The 15,569-nt window shown below is 39.7% G+C and overlaps 1 protein-coding gene across 1 annotated transcript in view; it reads right to left on the bottom strand.

Moving 5' to 3' along the window:
* ARID1B (AT-rich interaction domain 1B) overlaps positions 1–15,090 on the bottom strand; it is a 599,087-nt gene extending 583,997 nt beyond the window's left edge. Inside the window, exon 1 of the mRNA XM_054969949.1 lies at positions 12,960–15,090. Coding sequence (XP_054825924.1) covers positions 12,960–14,702 — 1,743 coding nt within the window. The 5' untranslated portion in view covers positions 14,703–15,090. The remainder of the gene's footprint in view (positions 1–12,959) is intronic.
* Between the last annotated feature and the right edge of the window lie 479 nt (positions 15,091–15,569).

The raw sequence follows: 15,569 nt of genomic DNA, 5'->3' as shown, positions 1-15,569 counted from the left end.
CTTGTAAGAATTAAATAAGGTGATGTGCTTTTAACTAAACTATCCCACTGAGTTAAACATATAGCACAAAGCAAGTCAACTCACTAATGTAGACAGCAAACAGTGAAATACAGAACCCACCTTGAACAGCTGATTCTAAACACAAAAGGAGATGTCCAAATGCATTTGGAAATGAAAAGGGAACATACAGTAAATGATGTAAAAGGTAAACACTCCCCCAAACATTAATATCTTCCTATATGCATTTTTATATTTGATATTTAATAATGCTGCTGAAAAAACATACTAAGTGTAGATGCACAGAGCTGAAAGGGGAAATTAAATGTGACCATTTTAATTTGCTTGTAAGATGGGACCCTGTAAGCAGCTCTCTCAATGAAAGAGATCCAGAGGAGTTAGCCGTGTTAGTCTGTAGTAGCAAAATAGAAAAGAGTCCAGTAGCACTTTTAAGACTAACCAACTTTACTGTAGCATAAGCTTTCGAGAACCACAGTTCTCTTCATCAGATGCATCTGACGAAGATGCATCAGATGCATCTGACAAAGAGAACTGTGGTTCTCGAAAGCTTATGCTACAGTAAAGTTGGTTAGTCTTAAAAGTGCTACAGGACTCTTTTTTATTCAACAAAAGATAAACCCCCAAATAGCAGCAAACATATTTCCCTCTGAGATAAAGCAAGAACATTGGAAGCTGGCTATACTTTAAATCAAGCCTCACCTGCAAAGTAGTCACGGAAAAGGAATGTTAAGAAAAAGATGGTCAACATTCATCTAACCTCCCAATATGTTAACAAATAACTTGAAGGGAAAAGGAATATATTCTAAGACTATCTTGGGGACGCTAATTATTACGCAATAAAAGAACACAGAAAGATTAATTTATAACAAGAAACCCTTTCAAAAAACACAAGCCTCAACTATGCTGCAATGTGCTACCAGTAAATCCTTCCCTGCTCAGTCCTCGCTGCTTCTTTCCCAAACTTTATTCTGTCAGTTCACCTTTGCCTCTACTTTTTGAACAGTACAGTGTGTACATCAAACACTAGGTGCTAAGTACACTTTAATTGGGAATTTTAAAACTCCAACACTTAGGAGAAATCACTGTTTCGAGGGTTCAAGCTGATAATGAGGGTCATAGTAGAAAATAATAACTGTGCTTATATACCACTTTTCTAGACAGATTAGTGCCTCACCCAGAGCCGTGAACAAGTTAGTGTTATTATACCCACAATACAGCTGGGGAGCTGGGGCTGAGAGGAGTGGCTTACCCAAGGCTACCTACTGAGCTCATGGCAGTAGTGGGATTCGAACCAGTAGAGCGCTGATTTGCAGCCAAACCACTCAACTACTCTGCTACAGCACAGTGTTTGTTACAGAACTGCAGCTATTAAAGTACCCATGACTCAGAGGAGCGTTGTGATGCTTCCCCCATCTGGATCTACCATCCATCTGTCCACCATCATGTGAGGTCAGCCCCAAGATCCCGACCTCAAAATGGAAAGAGGGGGTTGTGCCCCTTGATTCCTCTCCCCACTCCCAGACATCTGCTCTTGCAGCCCTAAAGCAGTGCCCTCTGCTTCTTTCCTGGCCTGTTGTGATATCTGCCTTTATCTGCCGTCTTATAGGTCTGGCCTATCAGAGAAGGGAAGAGTTGCCTTCTCAGTGAAAGGCCCTCCCTTTGATCGCCCGACAGCCTCCAACTGGCTACTCCAGGAAGCCTGCTGGATAAAGTATCCCCACCACCTTGCATGGGCTTGCCTCCTGCAGGCCCAACCTTTCCATGAGACTGCGGACGCTGCCAGTTCTCCATTCTCCCTCGCTGCCTGCCTGCTCCTCCTGGCAGTATGGTGCCATCATGGCTATTGCAGCCCTCCCCTCTGCTGGGTATTTAGGAATCCTGCCATCCCTTGGCCTGCCATGGTAAGAATGGATCTGGATCTCCCATGGCCTCTGTCAGTCACTTTCCCACTGGGCAGCACTCCTGAGAGTGAGGCAACAAGGAATCTGGGGATGGGGCCATCTCTGACAGGCACTCTACAGCCAAGAGCTGTGAAAAGCAGAAGGTTGACTATTTCTAGCACTGAGCACTCATAACTGAAACACTGGTTTATCAATGGTGGTGTGGCATCTAATGGCAAATTATGACTTGACCATTTGTGCCCAAGCTTTATAAGTTCACTACCACACTTTCTTTTTCAGCAATCCATAATTTGTAGTTACATCAAGGCTGCATAAACAATAGCTTGCATACTGCCTATCAGAATTGGAAATTACAGTTTGAGCGTGGAGGAAGAGACAATTGAGTCCATGACATATTCCTGACCTCAAAACTATGGACTGGAGGAATGATAATGTTATGTCCAAACCAACACAATTGCTGGGGAACATACTGCTTCCTGGACATCTGAGCTGGCGCTAGACTAACTTACCATTTCCTGATCCAATTCCCAGAGGGAGGGGGAGGTTTCGCCTTTCTTGGATGCTGTTCATCGTGATGCCCGGATCCCTCTTAAGGATCATTGCAATCCTACACACACATAACTGGGAACAGCCCTAGTTGAACACAATGGCACTTTCTTCTGAGTAAACATGTATAGGATTGGGCCATAAGACAATTTCAACATTTTTGTTTAGACAGTGATTAAATCTCAATTATCTGAAAATGATAGCCAATTTTTATTTCATTAGCAAGTGAAAATGTGTTTGTGATAATACAAAATGCAAAAGTTTACTCCAAAATATTTTCTATATATTTGCATACTACACTAATGTTTTGCTGCAGTCAGCCAAAAACCCAGAAATCTGTTTTCTAGCAACAGCTACAGCTGATTAACAGGGAATTTCATTTGCACCCAATCACACTGTACGAATTAACTTTTTTTTCTTTTTATAACAAAAAAAAATCTGTTGAATTCATACAGTGCCTCTTCAGGATTGCCTCTTTCCTGAAAATTTCCTTTTAAAAATGAAGGCACTGAGAAAAAAATTGAAAAATTCATGAACATGTTTAATTTTCTGAGGGTCAAAGCAGCCTTACAAAAGGAAGAAAAGCTAAGCTTCATATTATTGCAACATCCTTGGTAAACTCACAACTGAACAACAAACAGCCGGAAACTATTACACTAAATAAACAAAATATCCTCCAAAACTTCTCTTTGCACTTCTTTTTCACAGCATCCAAATCAGCAGCTTATCTTTGTCAGTGAATTATTCTTTCCTCTGCCAGGCAGGAGAGCTACTTGTCTGTGTATGCAGCCTGTGTGTTATCTATATATGCATTCCATTTGAATCCAATTTCCTTGCATTACCTCTGCCCAGGTCAGGGATGAATGGCTGTCAAATTCCCTCAGGAATAAAAAGAAAAACCCTTTCTTCCTGAGGCAGCAAGTTTCAATTCACAGAGCACATGGCTAATCTACATATGTGAAGGTCACGGCACTTCAGTCAAGGAGGTTAAGAATGGAACAGCTCACGTAAGGGGCTGTCTTAAACATCTTGGCATGGTGCCCAACAACTGAGAATGTTGAAAAGCAATAGATAGCTTCTGGCAGCACCAAGGGTAAAAATATTTTGATCATGTGATGCCATGGAAGCAAACCACTTTGCTTCATGTGAAAAACTTTTGCAGACTCTAATACACACCACATTTTGAATCTACTCCAAGTCCCCCACCCCTGCACACACACACACAATGCTGTGTAACTGAGCCCAGAGAAAAATAGAAACACTACAGAGACATTAGTGGAGGCTAGTCATTTCCTAACTTTTAAAAAAATCTTATTGCAAATCCAGGGATCTGAGTATCGGTCAGCTATGAACATCATTGCAAATATCTCCCTGACAGAAACGGTTTTGTGCCATTGAAGACAACTGTTTATCCTCATCTACTACAAAAATAAAATTAGCTGCATTCACCCTAGTGATTTCTCATTGCATGGTCCAATGCAACACAGGAATTTTTAAGATTCTTATACAGCCTAGATCCCCATCGGCACTCCCTTCAAAAGCTTCCTTGACTAAAGAAGTAAATACTAGGATTTTTAACAAACACATTAAAAGACTACCACAAAACATTTCCAACAGAATTGTTTATGCACAGATTACGCACATCATTATCAAGATGGGTAGCCGTGTTAGTCTGTTTGTAGCTGCAGAAAAGAGCAAGAGTCCAGTCGCAACTATAAGACTAACAAAACTCGTGGTAGGGTATGAGCTTTTGTGAGTCACAGCTCACTTCTTCAGATACATCATAATCAAAACACAGCAAATAAAGCCAGCAAACTGAGTTTTCCTGACCATGACAAACCTTCCATTTCAAAATCAAAGCGGTAACTACTTCTTTCCAAGATGTTATTGTATCATCTCAATTACAAAGAAAGTCTAACAATCTAATTTTTATATGGAATGATGGGTGATCTGTCAGCAAGAATTAACTCTTGCTTTTACCAGGATAGCAAATTAATGCTTCAGAACTGAGCATGCCAATGTTTTACCAGAACTCCATCCTAGCACATTGCTATTATCAAGCACCGCACAGACATTATTATTACAACACTAATAGCACATGTTCATGACTGGGTTATAATGCCTTTATTGCAGGGGGGGGGGGAATCTTCATTTATCCAACCCTGAAGTGTTATTCTAATTAGGGAAGCTAACGGACATGGAACAAAATTCAACTCAATAAACCTATATGAGGATCCATTTCTAATGATGCATACTGCAAGAGTTGTAAACAATTTTGAATCCAGCAAGTTGAATATGACCTGCCAGCCACACATTGTGGCTAGTCAGGTGTATAACCATCCTCTGTTTCTTCAGCACCTCACAGCTAGCAAAAATAGAATATTTACTGCGCTTGACACAGGTAAATGAAAACAGACTGCCCATGCTATTTGTCGCCTGAAAAGCTGTGCATGTCTATGGATTACGGCATTAAACATCTCAATCAAGAACAATTTTCTTTGTATACTTTCCCAGGTCTCAACAACCCCACTGACTCATGCGTACAAAACATACAGCTGATAACATGACCTTTCAACACAGAAATCTGATTAATCTTTTTTAAATCCTGATAAAATGGAGAAAAACTGGATTTCAACCAAGATATATCTGTAATTGATATGGACCAGTACCGTATGATTATATTCTACTGTTCCGTTTGTTTGCAGAGAGTTTTATCCTAATGTTCCTTGTCACTTCAAAAATTAGGTCTCTTTTAAAGATCACTCTATGCTTGTGAAACAACACGCCAACAATTGGTCCTTTTGCTTTTTTACATGATTGTCTTTGACAGAGAAAACTAAACTGTGTTTTAGATTAGCAGTCAAGATAGATAATCTTATGGGGTTTCACTGAAATAAGTAATTATTATGAAATCCTTTAACCTGTGTGAAAAGAAATCATGCTTTAACTTGCAAACATGGCTAAGATTTACTTGTCTAAGCAGGCAAGTGATGGCAACATTAACATAAACACTGAGCTGGGAACTGGAATAAGAAAATCAAACTAGTAATGCAGTGACATAACATTATTAATTGAAAACTGTTTCATAGGGACAAGTTTTCAATTTTTGAATTGTAAACAAAATATTTATAGAAAAGATACCTGCTTAAACAGAAAGGTGTGTATCTGTGTATTCTTCTGGAGAGATGCTTGTCACTACAATCAATGGAACTGAGGTTTACATAACTGCAAAAAGTAGCTATTCAATAGTTTCTCTGTACGATCAATTAATTATCAGAACATTCATAATTAAAAACCAAATCCTTGATCTTAGCATGTTGCCACAGGAGCACAGAAGTCAAACAAAGCAGGCTGAATTCAGGTGGCACAAAAAGAGTATCATTAACTGTAGAAGAAAACATCATAATACTCAGTTAAGAAAGAATAACCGCTGAGAAACCGATTGATATGTGTCCTTGTATCTGTCTGCAATCCTCATTGTGTAATTCTCGGCTGCCCAGATTCCAGTCATTGTTAAAAGGAAAGCAATCAACCAAAATGAATAAAATAGTATTGAGACTAAGTTCCTGCACAGCCCATTTTACTAGTCCTTAAAAAAAATGTACAGCAGCCTTAATCTTTTCATATACTAGCTCTCAATTATGTACTGACTAAGCAGTTCCAATAACTGGTATGCTTAAGGGTGAAATGTGTAAGGCAACGAGCCTATACAGGGCAGATTCAGTTGGTTGGTTGTTTTTAACAGAAAATGATTAGATCAGAAAAACTAGGACCATTCACAGGGACTTTTAAACAGAATACCTAAATGCTGAAAGCCTGGAAGAAATGTATTGTGTTCCCAAAATAAGTAAAGCTATAATACAAAGTGACATCTCCTGAAAATTAAAATAGACTGTATTTAAATTTCTGGGTTTTTAAAATATTTATCATTTGAAACCTTACGGACTTTATTCTCCAAGCATTTCTACATTTTTTCACAGCTACAAAAAAGTATTAGTTATAAACAATTTCCCCTTTTTGATTATTAATTACAGTAGCTGATGTGACTGAAACCATTACCCCTTTATTATCATAAACTGTTAAAACACCAATTATCATGTCACAATATACAAAGAAAGTATCTTTAAACTGTCGCATACCTGTTTTTATTGTTAACTCGATTTTATCAGTACAGCAAATGTTTTATACAGCATATATTTTAACAATAAAATTTTATTCATTTTAACAACTTCTCTCAGTTGCATATAAATGAAAAATAACAAATCCATATTGACCTCCACAGTTTAACACCAGGCAAATGCAACTCAAGCCCACTGACATGAATGAGGATTGAGCAAGGCATCCTTATTCTGCCAAAAAAGTGACCCATATCAAAACGTAAACATAAAGTAAGTAATATCATTTCCACCCATTCTAAGAAAACAAAACTCGAGCACAGACATCCTTCTTATCAATTTAAGTAGAATTAGAATGGCCAACAGTGGTTTAAATAGTTACTTGTTGGTTTGTTCATATACTTTTTTTTGCCAAATCAAAGTTCTAATATGTGAGGATTTCTCCTAAAATGGTACTGTTGGGTCTTCTTGAGTATATTACCATTCCATACAAATCTGACATGTGAAATCTTATTTAAACCACATTTTGCATTTTGACACCATTGCATAGGTGTCAATGAAGGTATAATCAGAGAAAAATAAAATATATAAATCTGAAGCATAAGCAGCATCATGTAATTCTTGAAATGATTATCTAGCATATGTCTGAATGCACATGGTGATTTATCTTGCCTATCAAGTGAATAAGCACCCTAAATTTAGAATATGTTCATGTGTAATCTGTCAGTTCTCTTAACAGCTTTGTACGAACAACGTTTCTTTAATTTTGCATTCTACTGAAGTTCTTACAATAGGCCCCAAATTAAGCTGCAACTTATCTGTCTTATAATATTAGTATGGCATATTTTCTGACACTGTTACGCAGCTATTGGTACAACTCATCCAGAGCTCTTACATGATGGCAAATAACAGTTTCAGGAAATGGCAAGCAATTTAGTATATCCATTCCTTTCTTTCACTAGAGTAGTGCATAAACTCTTTGTCATAATTTCAGTCACAGGAATAAATAGCAACTGCACTCTTGTGACAAAATCATGGTATGGGAAACAGCTTTGAATCAGGCTGTAAATGTACAAAAGGGGGGGTCCTTTTAATTGTTGAAATGCAAGCAGAAAAATTCTACAAATATAAATAATAATTTCAGCAAAATTTCTCAATTTACTAATCAAACTTTATTTTTGTTATCCAGTTTAGTAAACTACTTAAAACTACACGGTTAATTCTTTATGTAGATTCTCATGACTCTAAGACATCCAAATATTCATTCCCGATAAACGCATTGAGCAATACAGGAAACCCAACTACTCCTTGGAGCCCAAATTATTTTTATCTTAGTATTAAAATCAAATTTGAAAATCACTAAGGCAAACTGGCAAAGTAAAACTGAATTAATTCAAGTCTCTTCCCCATCCTATTTAAAAAAGCATTTCCAAGCTAAATAAATAGCCCCAAAATTAGAAGATTCATATTTATCAAACTGCATAATAATGACAATACTGAAATGTATTCCAATGGGTTAAGCTTAAAAGCTACTGGGACCTGAAATTCTCAAGCCTTGAGCAGGAAAAGCAAGTAAGGTACCACTGTTTTACATATCCACAGAGAATCTTTAGTGCCTCTTAATAAATGACACATTTCTAATTGATACTGAGATGTTAGATAGTATTGATTTTTTAACAAACAGAGTACTTACATGAACCAAAATATATATAATTCTGATATATAACTTACTGCTGATGAACATTTCAGGTAAACCCTAGTGGATTTAATATGCTTAGTAAGCACAATGAACATGGCAATAGAATCCCAAGTGCCTGGTAACCCAGGAACCTAACTATTTGATTACAGTGCCCAGGAATTGGATTTTTTTCCAAAATGAACTGTTTGCACTAAAAATTTGAAACTCTCTTTCAGACTTAGCAATAAGAAACACACACTAGGGTACAGAATAGTGGGATTAGAATGATTCATGTTCTGGATTTCAATAAGCAATTAATTCATTAAAACAGGCTTTTGTGCATATCCTGTTGGATCTGATTCTGTGTTTGCACAAAGTAATAATACATGGGGGCAAAAAAAAAGTTTCCAGCACACAGGTGTTCTTGTACCCCACACACACTCTAAACAGATGGAAGCCACTGTCACTTGCTTGAAGGGTAGAGGTGAAGGCACCCCTTTCTCCCAAACAGCAGTTGACTATATACTGAATGAGGAAGATTCCTGACCACGTGCATGCATCTTCTGTCCACAAGGACCCAAGGATCAAGGCCCATGTTTTTAAATGCAAGCAATTATGCCTGTAATGAATAGGTGTACTTATTGCTTTAAGCAATCCAAATATGTCTGTAATGTTATACTTTCGCAAAAGGAAAATAAGCACAGTATTTAGCCTTCCCTTCAACATAGTACAGAATGAAAATCTTTTACAAAAGGAATCAATTTATTGTTGTTGTTGCATGCATCATTCTTGCAATACAATTTCTGACTGAAAATACAATGTTCGTTCTTAGTATCACAGAAACCAGTAATGAACACTGATCCCCACAGTGTTAATATAAGTACAAGGCCAGATGCTACTAATTCTTTATATTGCTCCTTTACAATATATTTCTAGATGGAGATTCATTATCAGAAATGTAATTCTGAATAAATATACAGCAGAAAAGGAGTTCTTTTTGTGTATATTGATAATCTATAGGCACCAGACTGACATCAGAAAGTCTCAAGATCCTGGTCATACAAAATGGGATGCAGCTGGCAATAAAAGAGTTGGAAAAGCAAGATCTGTTACTAAATAATCCCCATAGCAAGAAGAATCATGCATTAAAAAAAATAGTGCTGGACAGATTTTTTTCTAATAATTGTTCAATATTTACCAGAGCTACATATTCCATGGGAAAAAATACTGGCAAAATTAAACATGTATTATTGTATATAATGTATTCACAAATTCTAATATACACTATAGCCCTGGAATGTGAACTAGAATATAAAATTAAAACTTAGCCATGTGACTCCTAATGTTAATGCTATACAGTCACAAAAACAGTAAATAATACAACAATGGTTGATGAGATTATTCCTGTCTGAGCTAATTGTACTATCACAGACCTTATTTGCAATCATATTAATGCTGCAAAAATGAAGAATAGTCAGTTGGTCTGGATTTCATTTGTATTTCTTCCATTTTTCTGCAACAGGAAAGCCCTTTACAATAGCAAGTGCTATGAAAAGAAATAACAAAATTTTAAAATTTGCTTTTTAAAGCAAATGAGAAAACATTCTGTTGATAGTGAAATTCATCTTCGTTCATATTACAAAGTAGGCACCAATAGGCAATAATGCCATCAAGCTTCCAACTAGTCTTCTGCTGCATTCTACCCTTTTCTTTTATATCATGGGGAAGGTGAAAGTGGTTATAATTAGAACCACCAATTACAATGTGCACATCTGTACAAATACAGCCCATACATTAATAGGCACACATACGCACAGGCATTTATAAATAGCTCCAACACACATATATTTGGCTGAGACCCGAGACACTCACATGTGATGGTAAATGTTCTATTATACACATTCTAAATGTTTAGTGCTTTTATCCATAAAGATATAGTAACTAAAATATCCAACTGCAGTTGTAGACATAGTTCTTTGCAAGGAAATAACTGGTTACAAAACAGAAAATGTTTTCTGCTCCAAAAACATTCTGTTTCATTTCCAAGAAATTCCACTTTAAGTGTATCTATCAGCTATTTAAGTGCTAAATTGTAATAAAAAGGAACAAATAAGGAACAAAGGAACAAACAAACTGATGAACAATGTTCGCTACAAATATTATATGAAGTATCGAAGAATGGAATCTTGTTAAAATACATTTTATAAATGACATCTTATGTATCATGGCACCTAAGAGAAATTTGCTACTACACCCTGGATAGGAACCACTAAGTAAAAAGCACTGCTATTAAGGGTCATGATGAGGCCATAATGAATTTGTTCTCATTTCAATAAAAATTAAATACTTACAACAATTAGTAACATGCAGAAATAGCACAGCAAAGTAGTATATATGCACAATCCTACTTACTATGTCTTTTCTCCCTATTCAAGCTATACATGTGAAACAGCCCATTGTTTAAAACAAAGGAAATAAAGCAAATATTTCAAAATTAATTATGGGAGATTATACATACACATTTTCAGTATCTAATGGTTTGTACTAACACTTTTATCTTGAAAAAGTAAAAAGAGAAAAAGGTTAACACTGAATTCTTACTTCTCCATAAAAAAGAAAAGAAAAAAGCAAGAGTAACTAAAACATTATAGCAATGGTCTGTAAACAATAGACATTTTTCCCAATCTATCCAAGGTTCAAATTATTTGTTCACTTAGCCCATCACTCACTACTGCAGGCACTATCTACTCTAGGACACAATCCTTTTAAAACATCTTTTACTTCAAAATCAAGCTTTTTGGAGTCTCCAAGGACTGTAGCTGGGAATTTATTTTCATTAGCTCTGTTCCTGAAAAATGTTTAAGATTTAGCAGTTCATAATAACATCATCTTGTTAAGGAAGGAAAAGGTCCCCAATAAAACATATATTATTACCCCTTTTTAACATAATTCACTTCTCTATGAATCAAAGCATAAGCTTGCATTTTATACCAACATGACTAAATGAAGCATGATGCCTGCTGTTTCTGATCTTTAAAACACAAATGCAAAACAGATTTTTTTTAAAAATACATGGCTTCCTGGGTTTATAAAAATAATGTAAAACAAAGAGCCCACAAATCACATTAAATACACATTACTCCAGCATGTATGATACAATACACTTAAAGACGTGGGGAATACACACAAAGTAGGTAACAAATACACAAATAAAGCTAGCAGTACTAAAAATATCTGGTACTAAAATAAGTAATGCATAATCTATGTAGGATATAAAATTAAGATTCCATGTTACAGACACAGAGTTCATAACTCTGGCATATATTTTCACAATTCTGCTACAATTATGTTTTTAAAAGCTATAATGGTTTAAATTCTATTGCTTAATTTTAAAAATATTTAGCCAAATAAAGAAAAACATCAGAGTTAGTTGATAAGAAAGCTACAAATAAATTTAAAAGCCAGTGAAGATACAATGTTCACTTTATTTTTAAAACAAGATTGACATTTTAATATAGTGACCATTGTTCTGCTGATGCCCTCTTAACTTCAACTATCTGAATACGACTGCCAATTATTTCAGCTTCTTCTAAGAATGTGTACCCTTGCATCTGTGAGCAAAACTGCTCGGTTATTATTTGTGGCAAGAATTTTTGTGACTGTACTGCTCAGCAATTCTATTTACATCAGCAATGCTAAATGCCCAATGGTGAGAGAGGAGCCAATCAGATGGCAGATTAGATGTCAACTCAGAGGCAGCTGTCTGGAGACTATTACAGCCAGTTTACCTCCACAATTCAAATTCCAAACCTTGCAAAGGAGATCAAGTCACTCTTTAGACTCAAACTGCAGAGGAAGAAATATCAAGAGTGCTGACTTATTTCCTATGGCTTTGAAGGTGACAAAAAAACAATTTATGTAAACAGCATCCAATTATGATCTGATGCCTACCAATCTGGCAATTTCACAGAATACAACTAATTGAAAACTATGTATTGTTGCCAGAAATATTGTCTATTGAGCTCTTGCAATATTTAGTTCCCTTCTGAGGAAACATGGTTGTATACGCATTAAAGAAAAAAATCAATTGCGTTCCATTTATAATTTTTCATATGCTTTTAAAACTGTTTTTAGACTTCTTGAGAAGACGAGAATCAAGCTCTACGAACAACTACGATGTAAACCTTTTACGACTATGGCACACACCTACAGACACTTGTACTGTTTTTGCTGAGTTTCAGTATACAATTTTATCCAATCAATGCAATTTGCCAATAAGCTAAGAGGCCTATTTTCTTACTAAAAGAAATAAAGAAAGAAAAGATAGTGTTATTTTGCAGGCTCTGCTAGCTATGCCACTGGTTCCTCCCTTTCCTACTCCAAAGTGGTTTTCCTCAGGGCCTTGTGTGTTCAGATTTCTAATAAGTCTAAGGTAGGAGCACTGGGTGGGGTGCAGTGGGACTCATGTATTGTTCAACTGTGTGACAAAATGGTCTTATTTTCAGCTGGAAAGCCCCATGATGTCTTTTTAACCTAATCAGAGTCAGACACTGTACATTATCAACCCCGATAGGGAGACAGCAAGGAGTTGAGATGGAGTAGGAGAAAAGTAAATGAGAAAGTAAAGTCAGGCTTGCAGAGGACACAGACACACATAAGCAAAACAACAGACTGCTTGCCCTTTGGGGTTCTTATCGTTACCTGGCTCCTGCTGATGGTCTGTCCAGTGTTTCCAGGGCTCATAGCCGGATGATTTCTTTGTTGTGCTGCTGCTGCTGCCGCTGCTACCCAGGCTGGATTTGCAGCTCCATACTGCGAACCCATGTCCTTGCCCATGCCCATGCCTGCTGCTGCCTGTTGGCTTCCTGGGGCGGCTGCTGCTCCTCCCTGAGTCTGCTGCTGCGACGGGGCAGCACTGGGGTTGGTATAATCAGGGTAGCCGGTGCCATAGCTCCGCATCATGGGGCTGGGGGACGTGAGCAGCTGGTTCAAGGTTGGGGTGGCCCCAGACGGGTGCTGGTTCTGCCCGGAAAACCTCTGGAAGCCCGCAGCCCCGGAAGCCTTGCCCAGGCTGGCCCCTCCGCCAGGGCCCAGCATCATGCCCTGCTGGTGCTGATGATGCTGCCGGGGGGAGCTCAGAACTCCGAAGGCAGAGGACGAGCCCCCATAGCCGCCGCCACCACCGCCTCCTCCCGCTGCTGCAGCCGCCGCCGCCACGACTCCCGCTCCTCCTCCCGCGCCGCTGCCGCTGCCAGGCCGGCCGTAAGCGCTCGGGTAGTGGTTGTACTGGCTGTTGGCGTAGCCTTCGTGCGAGTTGGGCAGGGGGTCCATGCTGTTGGGGGCCGCCGCGGGGTGCATTAGCCCCATCCCGGGGCTTTGTTGTCCGCCATGTTGATCAAAGCAAGGCCCGGCCCGGCTCGCTGAGGAGGCGCCTCCGCCGCCGCTGCCAGCGTTGCCGTAATAGCTATTAAACTCCGAGACACCCACCGCTGAGGGGCCGCCACCGCCACCTCCACCTCCTCCTCCTCCAGAGCCGCTGCCGCTGCCCGCTCCCTGAGGTGGTGGCGGCGGCGGCGGCGGCGGCGGCGGCTGCTGCCCGCCCAAAGGTCCCAAGCCAGAGTGGTCGTAGCGGCTGCTGAGGTGCTGCTCGCCCATTTTGTCCGCCGGTGGCGGCGGCGGCGGCGTTGCCTCTTCCTCGTCCCCGCCTTTATTCAGCAGGGGCTGCGGCTGGCTCTGAGGCTCGGCCTGTCCCCCCAAGCCGCCGTCTTTTCCTCCATGTTGCTGCTGCTCCATGTCTGCGCTGCTGGGCTGAGCAGCGCCGCCACCGCCGTTCTTGTTGCTGCCGCCGTTGTTGTTATTCTGCATCGGATGGTGCTGAGGCAGCGGCTGTTGCTGGAACTGATTTAGCTGTTGTTGCTGAAGTGCGTGGTGGTGATGGTGGTGGTGAACATGGGGGTGCTGGGCATGGAGGTGAGCTGGGTGCTGGTGCTGGTGCTGGGCATGGTGGTGGTGGGGAGGCGCAGCGGCAGGGTGATCGCCTCCAACGCTCTTCAACTTGAGGTTGGGGAGCAGCCCTGTCTCCATAGCTGGGATAGGAGAGGAGGAAGACAAGCTCACGGAGCTTCCAACGTCTTTCAGAACCGGTTCCGAGGAAGAGCCGCCGCCGCCGCTAGCGTTGTTGTTGTTGTTACTGGCGGCGGCAGAAGTTGTATTATTGGCCATGTTCAGCTCATTATGGTGGTGGAGATGGTGCTCAACATTATTCAAACTGCTGCCGCTGCTGTTAGTCCCATCTCCAGCTCCCGGTCCGGCAGCTCCTATTGTCCCAGCCACGGGACCCCCAGAGTTGAGATCCTGGCTTAAGTTGCCCGGCAAACTTGGGGCTTTGCCCTTGTTCTTGCTCGCACCCGCCAGAGCCGCTGCGACTTGCGCGGCCATGATCATTGCAACATTGCAAGAGCGGGGAGAAATCAATTAACTTTCCCTAGTCTAGAAAAATAGATGGGGGGAGAGCAAAAGGCAACCCTCCCACAGAAAAACAGCTACACAGTGCTGATACACTGGATGTGGGTGAATAATCAAAAAGCCCTGCTGATCATTCCATGCGTACACACGCAAAATTATAAAAAATTAATAAAAATGACCAAAACTCCCCTCCCCAAGTCCTTGATGGAGATTAGAAATCGTAAGAATGCCTTACGGTCTTTGTCTGTTCCTGCTGTGTGATTTCATGTTGAAAGTTTTTGTTGTTGTTGTTCAGGTTTAAATGAAACTTTTTTCTTTTCCTCTCTAACCCGGATATGGGTAAATACACGTCTGGCTGAGCCTATCTGGCCCAGCATGGCATGAGAGAGAGAGAAGGAGAGGGGGAGAGAGCTAGAACAACTATTATCCACTTCTCTCCGATTACTCTAGCGCACTCGGAAAACGCGGACTGGATTCTCCTTCCGCCGTCTGCAGCGGCGATGATACACGAAAGGAAGGAAAGATGTAAGCTTCATGCTCCAGCACAGGGCAGTTGGCACAGCTCTCTGAAAAAGAAGAGACAGATACTGCCTCCTTCTGTTTTGAATTTTCCTTTTTAAGCTTTTGAGGCGAGGGACAGACAATTAAATTAAGGTAACACACACACCCTGCAAACAATGGGGAGGGGGGGCTCGATAAGTAAAATTTAGTTCTGCTGAAATTTAGTATATATTTTAAATGACCAGAATGTTACCAAGTTTCAGTCACTATAAATAAGCTTGTATACAATCAGGCTGATAAAGCACCCCATTGTCCACAGTTAACTAAAGTACATGCAAGATAGAT

This window comes from Eublepharis macularius, chromosome 1 (assembly GCF_028583425.1).
Source record: "Eublepharis macularius isolate TG4126 chromosome 1, MPM_Emac_v1.0, whole genome shotgun sequence".
NCBI lineage: Eukaryota > Metazoa > Chordata > Lepidosauria > Squamata > Eublepharidae > Eublepharis > Eublepharis macularius.
This window is presented reverse-complemented; position numbering and strand designations above follow the sequence as displayed.